The sequence below is a fragment of the Charadrius vociferus genome, unplaced genomic scaffold (genome assembly GCF_000708025.1).
Source record: "Charadrius vociferus isolate BGI_N301 unplaced genomic scaffold, ASM70802v2 scaffold320, whole genome shotgun sequence".
Taxonomy (NCBI): domain Eukaryota; kingdom Metazoa; phylum Chordata; class Aves; order Charadriiformes; family Charadriidae; genus Charadrius; species Charadrius vociferus.
In genome coordinates, this window is record NW_009646501.1 from 1,171,331 (window position 1) to 1,184,146 (window position 12,816).

At 38.3% G+C, this 12,816-nt stretch overlaps 1 protein-coding gene across 1 annotated transcript in view; it reads left to right on the plus strand.

Moving 5' to 3' along the window:
- The window catches only part of DHX35 (DEAH (Asp-Glu-Ala-His) box polypeptide 35), a 31,324-nt gene that overhangs the window by 1,776 nt on the left and 16,732 nt on the right, over positions 1-12,816 (plus strand). Inside the window, exons 2-12 of the mRNA XM_009883626.1 lie at positions 484-617; positions 984-1,076; positions 1,907-1,984; positions 4,208-4,312; positions 5,599-5,660; positions 6,275-6,344; positions 6,917-6,976; positions 8,985-9,097; positions 9,448-9,544; positions 10,631-10,789; positions 12,647-12,812. Coding sequence (XP_009881928.1) covers positions 484-617; positions 984-1,076; positions 1,907-1,984; positions 4,208-4,312; positions 5,599-5,660; positions 6,275-6,344; positions 6,917-6,976; positions 8,985-9,097; positions 9,448-9,544; positions 10,631-10,789; positions 12,647-12,812 — 1,137 coding nt within the window. The remainder of the gene's footprint in view (positions 1-483; positions 618-983; positions 1,077-1,906; positions 1,985-4,207; positions 4,313-5,598; positions 5,661-6,274; positions 6,345-6,916; positions 6,977-8,984; positions 9,098-9,447; positions 9,545-10,630; positions 10,790-12,646; positions 12,813-12,816) is intronic.

Below are 12,816 nucleotides of genomic sequence, written 5' to 3' on the forward strand. Positions count from 1 at the left end.
GAGTGGCATATCGCATAACCGGGCAAGGTTGAATGTTTATACAGTTTGATGTTAGTCAAGGGAAGTTCTGTTACGTGTCTGACTGGCTGGTTTAAAATCCATGGAAATAATTCTGAGAAGGATATCGAAGATGTATCTGAGCTGTTGCACAGGAAAAGAAGAAAGCTCCCAAGATCTTGCTGTATGTTTTTCCTAAGTGCTTTTTTTCCTCCTTTATTTTGTTTCAAAAATTCAAATACTTACTCATGTTGGGGTTTTTTTTGTTTCTTTTTTTTAACCAGCAGGAGACACATGTTTCATTTGAAAGAATTTTTGCATGTTTACTGTTAGTTAATATTTTGATTATTTTCATAGAAAAGTTAGTCTTTTGGTATATGCTGCTACCCATGAATCCTTCCTGTAAGGAACATATTTATTTTGTTGTATTCTGATACACTAGGCAGAATTGTATTCTTCTAATTAAAATTAACCTATGTCGTCTAGGCACGGAGGGTCCTGGTGTCAGTGTCTCAGAGGAGAGACAGAGTCCTACTGAGAGTAGTGGCATAACTGTCATCTATAATCCTTATGCTTCCCTTTCTATTGAACAACAAAGACAAAAACTGCCGGTTTTTAAGGTACAGAAGTTCTTTTTGGTATATTAAATCTGTCTGATGTCTGGCTCTCGTGTCTTTTTGAAAGAGCAGTGTAGAGTCACTTTACAACATAAAATAATTATTTTATGGCCTTGCTCTCTTTATTTGTTGGAATTGATTGTTCTGTTTGACAGCTGTGACTGACAGTTTTACAGGCTTTGTAGATTTACGTTATTTACTGTAAGTTGTATGTGTCTTTTATAGATTTTAAAGAACTGTTTAGTTTTTGGCAGCAAATTCCATGTAAAATTAATTTACTGTGTCTGTTAGATATGTAAATATTGTCATTTTAATTATTATTTTTGTACATATCTGCTTTTGGTACTTAAATGTCATCTTCTCTTTCAGCTAAGAAATCACATACTTTATCTAGTGGAGAATTATCAAACTCTGGTGATTGTTGGGGAAACAGGTTGTGGGAAATCAACGCAGATTCCACAAGTAAGTGTCTGTTTAACTTGGTAGAATGGGGGGATTTTACATGAAACATTGAACCAGCAACCCAGAACTGCACTGTGAGAATCGAATTCACTTGTGCTCATCTGTAAGACCAAAAGGAGAGAATTATAAGGCTTCGTATTAGATAGCAGGAGCTGGTATATCTGTAATATAAAATATCTGTAATATATCTTAAGGGGGTTCTACAGGAAAGGAGCATACACAACAAAAAAGTGTATGCTGGTACAAATAGTAGTCACTGTGCTGCTCTATCAGAATAATGTTTAAAATTTTGTTGAGAATATGTTTTTAAGAATGAAAAAAAAGTACACTTTTCTTACAAGTTTTCCTCTTGGTAATTTTTGGAATATTGTATATTTGTGTGGTTTTGTAAAATTTTCTCTTTTGGTACAGGAATGAAAGAAGTCTGAGACCGTTTAAAAGTTAGTTCTTGATTTTAATGTGAAAATTGCAGACTAGTGAGGAGTGTCATCTGCTTCAGTGGGAGCACAGGACTTGTGCTGCTTAGCTTTTTTTCTTAAGGGGGTTATAAAGTGAAAGAAGAGAAAAAAATGAAGTAGTTCAAAAATACTTGAGACCCAAAGAACTGCTCTTAGATGCTTTCTGAAAGCTTATGTGCTTAGGAAGTAGGTATTGTACTATATTAGCTTTAATGGTGAGAATAATGCACAAAATCTCTCAGTAACCGATTTGCGTAAGGTCCTGCATCACTTAGTGTTGGAAGCAGGAAAAAGCACATCGTGCAGAGAGCTAACACCTTGCTGTAATCACAGCATGACAATTCGTTTCTTATCCTCCGTATTTGTTTGCAGTACCTAGCAGAAGCTGGCTGGACAGCTGAAGGAAGAGTTGTTGGAGTGACACAGCCTCGTCGGGTTGCTGCTGTTTCAGTGAGTTCCTCTGTGTCCAAATTTCCCCATTTGTTGTCATTATAACCTCCAGTTTATCAGCAGGTTTTGCTGAATAGCAGGAATCACAGCTGCATGAGCTCCTGAATGAACAGACGTTTCTGCTTATCTTCCTCACAGGGTTCCTGCTACTATATGCTGAATCCAACCTGATTAGTAGGTCTTGCCAAAAATTCCAAGTCCAGAATTGCAGATATAGAAGCTTTGAAATAAAATTGCATGGTATCAGCAGAACTGTGTATGGAAGTTAGGGCTGTGCAGGGTGGAGCTGTGATTGACTCTGGACTACAGCTGTGCTTGTGTGACCCTTAACTTCTTTCACAAGTAAAGTAGAGCTGTAAATCTGTGTATAGTAACATAGCCAGTGGAAAAAAGAGGAGGTTGTGTACCTCTTTCTAGCAATTCATCCCTACTTTTCTTGAATCTATTTCTGTGTGTGGGATGGTGGTGGTGTTGTGGGTTTTTCTTTGTGTTTTCCCCTTGTAAGAGTGTCAGGGAAAAGAAGAAACAATTTTATTGTGAGAAATCTTTTCATACACATAGTATGCATAACATCAGATAGGTGTACTCTGAGAGGAAGAAGGAGTGCTGAGGGCAACAGCTTCTACTCTCTGGTAACAGACTGCACAGAAAGCGTCCAGCGCTCGTTGTCTGCATAACTGCTGCCAAACACTGACTTGGTGGGCTGAAGTTTCTGCTGCAGCATTCTTTTTGTACAGAAGACTGAGGTGCCATTTTGTAACCCTCGTTTTGCCTGTTCTTTATAATGTATTAAACTGTACCTGCAACAAATCAGCGTATGCCTCTGATAAAAAATGTAGTAGACGGAACAGCTGTACAACTTGCTGTTTCATCTGTTTTGACAAGATCCAACATAGTTAAGGAAACAGTTTCTAGCAGTGATCCGCATCTTGTGCAGGCAGTCTGCCTGCAGTGTCCTCCCTTTTCTCCTTCACAGGACATGCAGCTGACAGTGCACGGTTCTACAGGAGGTGTTGCGTATACTGCAATGATTTCTCATGACAAACTTACTTCTTTTTTCCCTTTCATGTCATTTTTAACCCTAGAATAAAAAGATTGCTCAATTAGGGCTTAGTGTATAGAGACAGCAGGATTTTTGATTGAGAATGTTGTTGCAACTGCCCAGACTGCATGGCTGTTGCAGGGAGATTAAAGATATAGCTGATGATTTATTGCTTTGCCTTGAACTGAAAGTGATCTTTTATTTTAATAGATGTGCTTATCTGCTTTCCCATCTAGTGTATGGGGGCTATCAGAAGTAAAGATAGGTAGTAGCAGAAGCATAAGGCATAGTTTAGAAATTCCTGAACTACTACTTGCATTACCCAAACTGACAGTTACCCTGAATGCTTGGGCTGAAAGTGATGGAGTGGTAAGATTCCAAGTGAAATCATGAATTCACTGCGTGTCGGTATGGTTTAGAATGTCACTCAAATGACTGAAAGTAGCTTGCTCTTGAAATTCTAGTAGGTCTAATGTATGTATTGTGGAGTTTTATTGTGTCTTTAGCTATTAAATATCTTTGTAGCTTGCTGAAGCTGTGGCCTGATAATACCTAATATTCTGTAGAATAAGTCTGAATAACTCAAGACTTTTAGCTAAAGTCTTGGTTTTAATTGGTTTAAAACTGGCCCAGGGTAATACTGTTCCAAAGATTGTTGCTTCTTTAGTTAATCGGCCAGTTCTGTTTTCTGCATAGAGGATTCTGTATTATGAAAAATAATGTAGCATCTTTATTTAAAAAAAAAAAAAAAAATATAAAAAAAAAAGATGAAAACCATGGAGGTAGGCTTCCACGTTCTTTCCCTTTTTGCATGCCAACTGTGTTCTTAAATTGCTGGTAGATGGTCCTTCCTCAGCGTTGTGGCTGGTTGTGTGCCTGCCTTTGTAGGTCTGTTAAGAGTACTTATCACAGAAAGGTACCTTCATAGCATGCCTGTGTAGAAGCAGTGTGAAACAGATTTTTTAAGCTACACTAAAACATTTTAAAAGTACTTGCTGCTTATATGTTCAGTATGTTCTGTTATGTTGAACAGAATTTTGTGTTTGAAACAAGAAAAATTAATTCTTTGGAAGCACTAGATCTGATCCTGCTTTGATGCCAATTCTCTGTGGACAAAATAGTGATACAACGAAGAAGTGTGCTGTGAGCTGCCTCTTGCTTATAAGAATCTCTTTTCTCAGGTTGCAGGCCGAGTTGCGGATGAAAGAGGTGCAGTGTTGGGTCATGAAGTTGGATATTGTATTCGGTTTGACGATTGCACAGATCCTCAGGCTACCAGAATTAAGGTGAACCATGAACAGTATGTAGTTACTCTGAAAGGGTTAGCTGAAACTCTTCAAGTACTTTTGCAAAATTAATGAGAACCTTGTGGATGTCAGTAAATAAATAGCATTTCAGTTTTCCAGGTGGGTACCCCAAATCTGTGCTTGAAATGGCTGTGGCTGTCCAAACCTTAATAAAACGATTACGTGTTCTATTCTGCTAGTCTGGCAGCTACCGTTTTAAAACTAAAGGAGATTTTCAAGGTAGTTATGGCCAGATCTTAGTACAGTGCTAGTGTGACCTGATACGTCACTCAAAGTCATAGTGAAAGGCTGCAGTGAATCACAGCTAAAGTACCCTCATCACCCTAAAAATAGTTTTTGATTAAAAGCGCAGATAAAACATGAGTAGGCTGAGAGTAATTTGATGTGGATTAAATAGCAAGCTTTGCAGCTGTTCTTTAGTGATGTGAGCAATATTAATGTTGCTTGTGTTGTGTACAGACGAGAGTTTGCTTTAGTTATGCTGGAATAGCTATGATGATGAATGAGACAATTTACTTTTTGATTATTTCTTTTTCTGAAGCTAGTAGCTCTTTTAAAGTGAAAGAAATGGACATGTTTGTTCATTAAATGCAGCTGAAGTAATCTTTTCTTTTTTTTTTTTTTTTGGAGTGTGATGATTAAACATTTGGGGTTGGACTTTTGAAGGTTTTTACCTTGCATGACAGTTACTGCCCAGTTCAAGGCCCCAGTTGGAGTCCCAGATCAAACTGCTCTTTGATGGCTACATAAAGCTGGTGGGTTTCCGCTGGCTAGTAGGAAGAAAATATTAAATTAAAATGTTACGTTCTGTTGAAGTGTTAAGGTTTGTGTTCTGGTCAGAAGTGTGTGATAGATATTCAGTAGCCTACTTTGGGAGGGTCAAGACTGGATTGACACACAGGATGTTACTGGCAGAGCAGATTTAGCCATGTTACAGGCAAGAGAGAATAAACTTCTATTGCAATGTTCCAGTGCTGCCAATCGGGTTTTTTTTGGTTTTTTTTTTCCCAATAAAATAATAACTAATTTTAAAGAATTCATTACTGATTAAAAAGCAATCACTCTGCTTATCTCTGGGTTAGCACTCAGAAATACCTGTTTGGCTTCGGTAGCTGAAAATTGATCAGTTTAATAGATCATTAGAAAATTAAAGGCAAGGAAAAATTCAGGCAAAAACCTTTAAAAATCAAATCGGTTATCAAGACTACCTGATAGGGTGGTTTGGTTTTTTTTTTTTTTACATTTTTCTTTGCATTCACTTTTAGTTTCTAACTGATGGTATGCTGGTGAGGGAGATGATGGCTGATCCCTTATTAACAAGATACAGGTAAGGAAACATGGAATGAATGCTTGCTGAAGTGTAATTTGGTAAACAACTGCATTTTTTTTAGACTAAGGTGTGGTTATTGTGAATTAAATACCAAAAGATGTGAAAATTATTTTAGGAGTTTTGACTTCTTTATGTTGTAGAGACTGTTAGAAAATTAGTTGATCATTGCAACACTGAACTCATCAGGATTTGGCGCTGTGGTTTTGGAATAAAAGTTAAATGGGCCTCATGGAGTCTGAATCATTTAATTTACTAGTTTTAAATTCATTTTTTCTTTCTGATGCTAATCAAAGAAAAAAAAAATCAACAACAAATGCAGGCTATTCTGGTGTGCAGAAAACCTATGCAGTACAGTAAAGACAAACCTTTTTTCTTCCACCCCTTTACAAAAGCCAGCCTGAATACAGTATGTATGACGTGGTGTTATCTACGTTTTTGTCCCTACTTCGTCACTGTGCTTTTTTTTAACTTCCACAGTTTTCTAAGTGGATGTAAATAGTAATAGTCCAGTGGCAGTTTTAAAATAATGATATTTCTAGAAGACAGGAAGACACCGATTCTAGTGTCAGTCAAACCATTTCTGAAATCTTATCCTTCTGCTTCATTCGCAGTGTCCTCATGCTGGACGAAGCCCATGAAAGGACTCTTTATACAGATATTGCCATTGGCTTACTAAAAAAGGTTGGTGGTTGTTTTTTACCATTCTCTGTAACTGTTTTCATTTTCATGCTTTTTGTTAAACTTCTGATCCTGATGGCCGATTAGTGAACCCATTTGAGAGATAGTGATTTCTAGTTCCTCATTTGTCCTACAGCCTATTGTACATACCCAACTATTCACTTTAGATATCTGACACTTGGGTTCCTCTATTTCCTCCCACCGATGCTGAAATTTCTCCTTAGATGATATTAGCAAAAAGGTAGTGTTCATTCTGCTGCCGCTGATCATGTGAAGTGATCTGATAGGGGGTTGTTGTTGACTTTCAACCTACAAAAGCTCTGACTCCCACCAGAAATTAAGAATAAGCTGTAACGATTGCAGACTGAATGCCCTTATAATGAATATATAAAACTCCAAACAGTCATCAGGTTGTTAGATCTATGGGGTGATATGGGTGCTTCAGTTCATCAGCTGCCTTGTGGTATCAAAGTATTTTTAAAGGGAAGTTACTGGTTAGATGCTCTAAAACTTGGTTCTAGCCTTGTATGTCAGAAAATAGTTTTTACTCTGGATGTTCTTGGTCTCTCTCCTAGGTTCAAAAGAAGCGTGGGGATCTTCGACTGATTGTGGCTTCAGCCACCTTGGATGCAGAGGTATAGCTCACAGATTTGGTTTGAAATGAAGTGACCTGAAGTGGCAGCTCCACTTCTATTTATATACAGCCTGTCCTCTGTGCTGCTTGCTTCTTGTGAAGCAGGACTGCTGTTTGAGTGGTGAAGAGAGGAAGGAGTGCCAGAAAAAAATCTGTTCTAGTCAGATTGCTGTGTTTGGTTTTCATTTTGTATTAGCAAACTTTTTTGGAAGTGAATTTAAATATGAATCTGCTTTGCATATATTTGTGCCTTTTTTCCTCTTGTGGCTATTGTGTACAAAGATGTTCTCTCGGCTTAATCTAGTCTAGTAAGAGACATTGGTTTAGCTCTATTTTGCTGATAGCAATAATTTGAGGCAACCACAGACCAGTAACAAATAAGTGATAAGTGAGTGGATTTAATTTCAGTGAGATCTTGCTAGTTTCCTGATTGACTTGTGGCCTGTGGAAACTTATGTAACTTACTGAAAACATCATTAATTTAATCTTGAGTAGAAACAGAAGAAAAGCTCTCCTAGATGAGAGCAGCATTTCATCCAGCCCAGTGTTCTGTCTGTAGCAGCAGCAGCAATAGGAGATACTGTTTAGGGAGAGCACAGGAGCCTGTCCGCCTGCTGTGGTCCATTCCCTTTGAGCTGCTTCAGCATCTGCAAAGGTTGTAATAGAGATAATAGACAGTACATTCCTCCTGTTTCCTTCTAGTATGTGTTTATGGACCTGCTGTTTGTTAATTTGTCTTTGAATCCACTTGAGGAAGCTGTAAATCTCCAGGACATGATGTGAGAGCAATTTTCGGAAGTTTGCTACCTGCTATATAATGAAGTACTATATTTAATTTCTTTTAAACATGCGAATTTCATCAAAGACCTCCTAGTTCTAGAAGTGTGGGATTTTTTATTAAAAAAAGACGAAACAACAAAGAAAACCAGTTTTGCCTTTACTTTATCTGTAAACCTCAGCTGTATGTCTTCTCAACCTTCTGCTCCCCAAGCAGAGCCCCAGCCTTTTCAGTCTCCTCATAAGGCAGTGACTCCATCTCCTTTATCATGTTCATTGCTTTTCTGTGTGCTTTTCTTAACTCCACTGTGTTGTTTGTGAGATGTGGTGGTGAGAGCTTGTGTGTAGCACTGAAGATGTAGGTGTACTGAGATTTCCTGTAGTGACAAATATCATACATCATAAATCTTGATAGTATGCTGATGGTCATACTTCCACTACTGTGTATTCTGTACGTTATATTAGATAACATCACAATACTTTGCCTTTGCAAAATTTTAACTGCCAGAAATCAGACGTTTCAAATAGTTTTCAGTTAATGTAAAAATAAGTTAATAGGAACAAAATGATTAGCATGACGATATAAACATTTGTTTAAATACAGAAAGTTTGTGGTATCTCTATAATGTTCAGAAAAGTTGAGGTGGATTATTTGGGTTCTTAATGTTCATTATTTTACTATTATGTATTTAAAATACTTCATGGCAATAAATCTAAATTTATGAAGGTGTCTTGCAACATGTAAATCAAAAACTTGCATAATCAGGCTAACTGCTTTTACAAAGGGAGATTTTGGTGTTCAGTAAGAGCTGTAAAATTTACTTACTCGTCCAAAAATGAATGAGTGTATGCAATTCCTACCCAAAACTTTTAGGACCAGTCATTTCTAAGTTCTTCTTAGCTTTGACTTTGCTACTGTTATAGATCCAATAAGAAGTTCATATATCTGCTTTTTCCAACTGTATCAGCTGATCTAATTAATTTTATTACCTCTCTTCAATCTTTGCTTCTCAAAGTAATAAACATGCAGGACAGTGTATTTGTGCTTAATGCCTGAACCCTAGACAGAGTAGAAGGCAATAAAATCAAACTTTAAATTTTTTAAATTGGAACTATCAAATGTATGAAGAAAACATCCAAGTAGTAGTAATGTAACTTTTTCATGTCTTTAGGTTTTTCCTTTGATTCTTTAAAGTAGCAAAGTGAAAGTATTTGTTTTTATTTTAATGTAGAAATTCAGGGATTTCTTCAATCAAAACGATACCGGTGACCCCAGCAAAGATACCAGTGTGATCCTTACTGTTGAGGGGAGAACATTTCCAGTGGACATCTTTTACATACAGAGGTGTGTTCCTGTTTGATCTCGTCAGTGGTGACTGGGAGAGTGCGCAACTGTGGTATCAGTTTGTCTGAGTTGGAGCTCAGAAATTCCCAGACCAATGCTAAGGAGGTGTAGCATTCAATTTGGGAAACATTTGGATATTGCTTATAGCAGCAGACATGTTTTTAAGCTTACTGTAGCGTAAAGGAAACAAATTCATTGCTGAAAACTGATTCCCAAGGATGCATCATGAACTAAATGTAGTATAGCTGATATATAGCATCCAAAAGTTAGCTCTCTGTTTGTTCCTTATGGAAGTGAGGACTCTGTACTTATTTTTCTGCTAACGTCTCTGCTGTTTTCTCTCCCTGTAGTCCTGTTCCAGACTATATAAAATCAACTGTGGAAACTGCCATGAAAATTCACCAGATGGAGAATGATGGGGATATACTGGCATTTTTAACTGGCCAGGTATAGACATAAGCATTTTTTTTCCTTTACAGTGTTGTATTGTGGCTTTGTGAAGCCACCTCAGTCTCCTGCTTTTCTTAGCTGTGCTTACTTTAATCTCAGTAACGATGACAAATATTTCTGCGTTGATGGGAGCAGAATGAGGCCAGTCCAAAAGACTTTTAGAAAGTGTAATTATGGTTTGGATTTATCAAAGCTGGTGATGGATGATAGTTTTTCTCATTCAATGCTATATGCTTTCATCCTTGTTAATAAGTGGAGCAGTATGTGGGTTTTGGTGCTAGTCACACCTACGAGGTTGACAGTGAGTCATCACTAATAGTTAAGGCAAATGGAATTTACATTTGTTAAGCTTAACATCTGAAGTCTTTGACAGAAAAACAAATTGCTGTGAGATAAAAATTTACTAGTTTCTTCTGCTCTATTTATGCCTGTCAGCTCACTTCATAGCCAAGAAGAGTAAATGGGAGGTAGCTTATAATTTTCGCAGTGAGGAGCTACCTTGAAGAGCTTCAATAACATCTTGCATATTTTCAGAATAAATTCTTCGTCCCCATTATTGATTTGACTTTGAAAGAGCGAATTGGGTATCTGACAAGGCGATGTCTGAACATTTTGTTGTCTGTTTTTTGACAGTGAGATGCCACAGTTGATCTCTGAGATTAAACGTGAAGTTGAGCAATAAGTGTTAATACTGTTACTGTGTTGTTCCTGATCAAGACCCACAGCATTCTACAGTCAAAATAGATTGGCCTCCCATTTTGCTCTCACAAGTTGAGATACATAGAAAAATATGCCTGCTTCCTTGTGAACTTTGTTCAGTCCATCCCTTGTGATTTTTCTCATGTATTTGTGATATTTTTCTCGAAAAACAATGAACATAAGTGTTTACATACATACTTGTTATGTATAGCAATTTATGTAAGAATATTACAAAATTGAGGGAGCTAGTCAAACGATTCTGGAGTGTGGACAACTAAAATTATATTTGGATTATTTTGGTGCGTTTTTTGTATTGAGGTGACAGTTATGTGAAATTAAAGTGAAACCTCTCTCATTCAGCCCCCTGTCTTGCTCTGGCTCTAGGAGGAAGTGGAGACTGTTGTTTCTATGCTCATAGAACAGGCTCGGGCCCTTTCTCGCACTGGAATGAAAAAACACCTCCGTGTTCTCCCCATGTATGCTGGGCTGCCGTCTCCTGAGCAAATGAAAGTGTTTGAGAGAGTTTCCCACAGTGTCAGGAAGGTAAAGACTGTTGCCTATGTCTCAATTCCTACCACCCAGAAGGGTGTCTGCATCACACAGACTGTATATATTGCATTCACATCATAAGACTATTGCAAACACTTACTGAGGGAGACATTCTGCCTCTCCTAACACTGTCAGTTTTCAAATGGTGAACCAAGAACATGTTCTCTGGCTTCCCTTTGCATCTTTGATCAGTCCTAGACGTGTCAGTTCTAACTCTTCTGTCTACCTCATCAACTTACTAGTTTTTAAGAGTCTTCACACAGCCTTCTATTTGTCTATGTCCAGCTGCAGCTTCTTACACTCTGAAGTCCTCTGCTTTTGCCTGGTTTTATTTCTATTTGTGGTCTAAGTGTCTATGGCTGTTTTCCACCAGTAATGGAAAAATTAGTGACAGAGTGGGCAAGTGCTGTATTTTCACCTAAGAAACAAATTAACGCTTGCGTGGTTTTAGTAGAAAAAAGCTTTGTTTTGACTTTTTGGGCTTGTCTGCCCCAGCCGCGACTTAGAGACATGTGGGGCAAATGAGGCGGTGGTACAGCTTCTTACAACGTAAGAAGAACATGGACCTGTTGGAGCGGGTCCAGAGGAGGGCCACGAGGATGATCCGAGGGCTGGAGCACCTCTGCTGGGAGGACAGGCTGAGAGAGTTGGGGGTGTTCAGCCTGGAGAAGAGAAGGCTCCAGGGAGACCTTATTGTGGCCTTCCAGTACTTAAAGGAGGCCTATAGGAGAGCTGGGGAAAGACTTTTAATGAGGGTGTGTAGTGATAGGACGAGGGGGAATGGCTTTGAACTGGAAGAGGGTAGATTTAGATTAAATATTAGGAAGAATTTTTTCACTCTGAGGGCAGTAAGGCACTGGAACAGGCGGCCCAGAGAGGTTGTAGATCTCCATCTACATCCATGTAGATCTCCACCCCTGGAGGTGTTCAAGGCCAGGCTGGATAGGGCTTTGAGCAACCTGGGCTGGTGGGAGGTGTCCCTGCCCATGGCAGGGGGGTTGGAACTCGATGATCTCCAAGGTCCCTTCCAACCTAAACCACTCTATGACTCTCTGATTCTATGATTCTGCAAGTCTTGTTTGGATATTTAATGTCACAGAACTATATAATTGGTCATGATTAGTGCTTTCTGCTTAAGCAGAGCCTGTGTCGGGGCTGAGATAAGCTGACAGAATTACACAGGGGTGACCTGTTATAATTCTTGTGCCTGCTGGAGTCTAACAAGTAAAATTGTTCATCTGGTATTGGAGAATGTTGAGTATAAATACTTCTTTTCTCTGAAGGATGTGACATTAGTCAATTAACTTCCAAGATTTACTTTTTTAATTTCAAATGAAATAAGGATTAAATTTCTCTTTGTCATCTGGGAACAATTATTTTTTTAATATTTTAGGACATGTATGTAAGTATATCTCTTCAGGAATACTGAATGTGGAATCAGCTCTGTTCCTCTGCTATCCCCTGCCCCGTTCCAGTGTTAAAAGTAGCAGCTCAATATAACTGAGAAGCAGAAAGAAAATACTTTTAGTTCACTACATAAGAACATTTGATGTACAGTCAGTTAATGTTTTTCTCTGCAAACACTGCCAAGTTCTTTTACTTTTATGAAGAGAGAATAAATTTGAATAAGAAAGTGACTGTGAAACTTTAAAAACTGGGCTTATTTCAAGCTGACAAGCTCTTTCTGCTGCAGGTACTGTATCCTTTTGTACTCTGGAGCGTGTTCACTGGAACTGTCATATCTGACACCTTTCAAGCAGCTTGTATGGGATTCCTGGTGCACTGATGGGGTTTGATAGCATATTTGAGATTGGGGAGTTCACAGTATTCTCTTTGTGTCTGTATCTGTAGGTGATAGTAGCCACCAACATTGCTGAGACCTCCATCACAATTCACGGCATTTCATTCGTAATTGATTGTGGTTTTGTGAAGCTGCGGGCCTATAACCCCAAAACAGCCATCGAATGCCTTGTGGTGGTACCAGTATCAAAAGCTTCAGCTAATCAGAGAGCAGGGCGTGC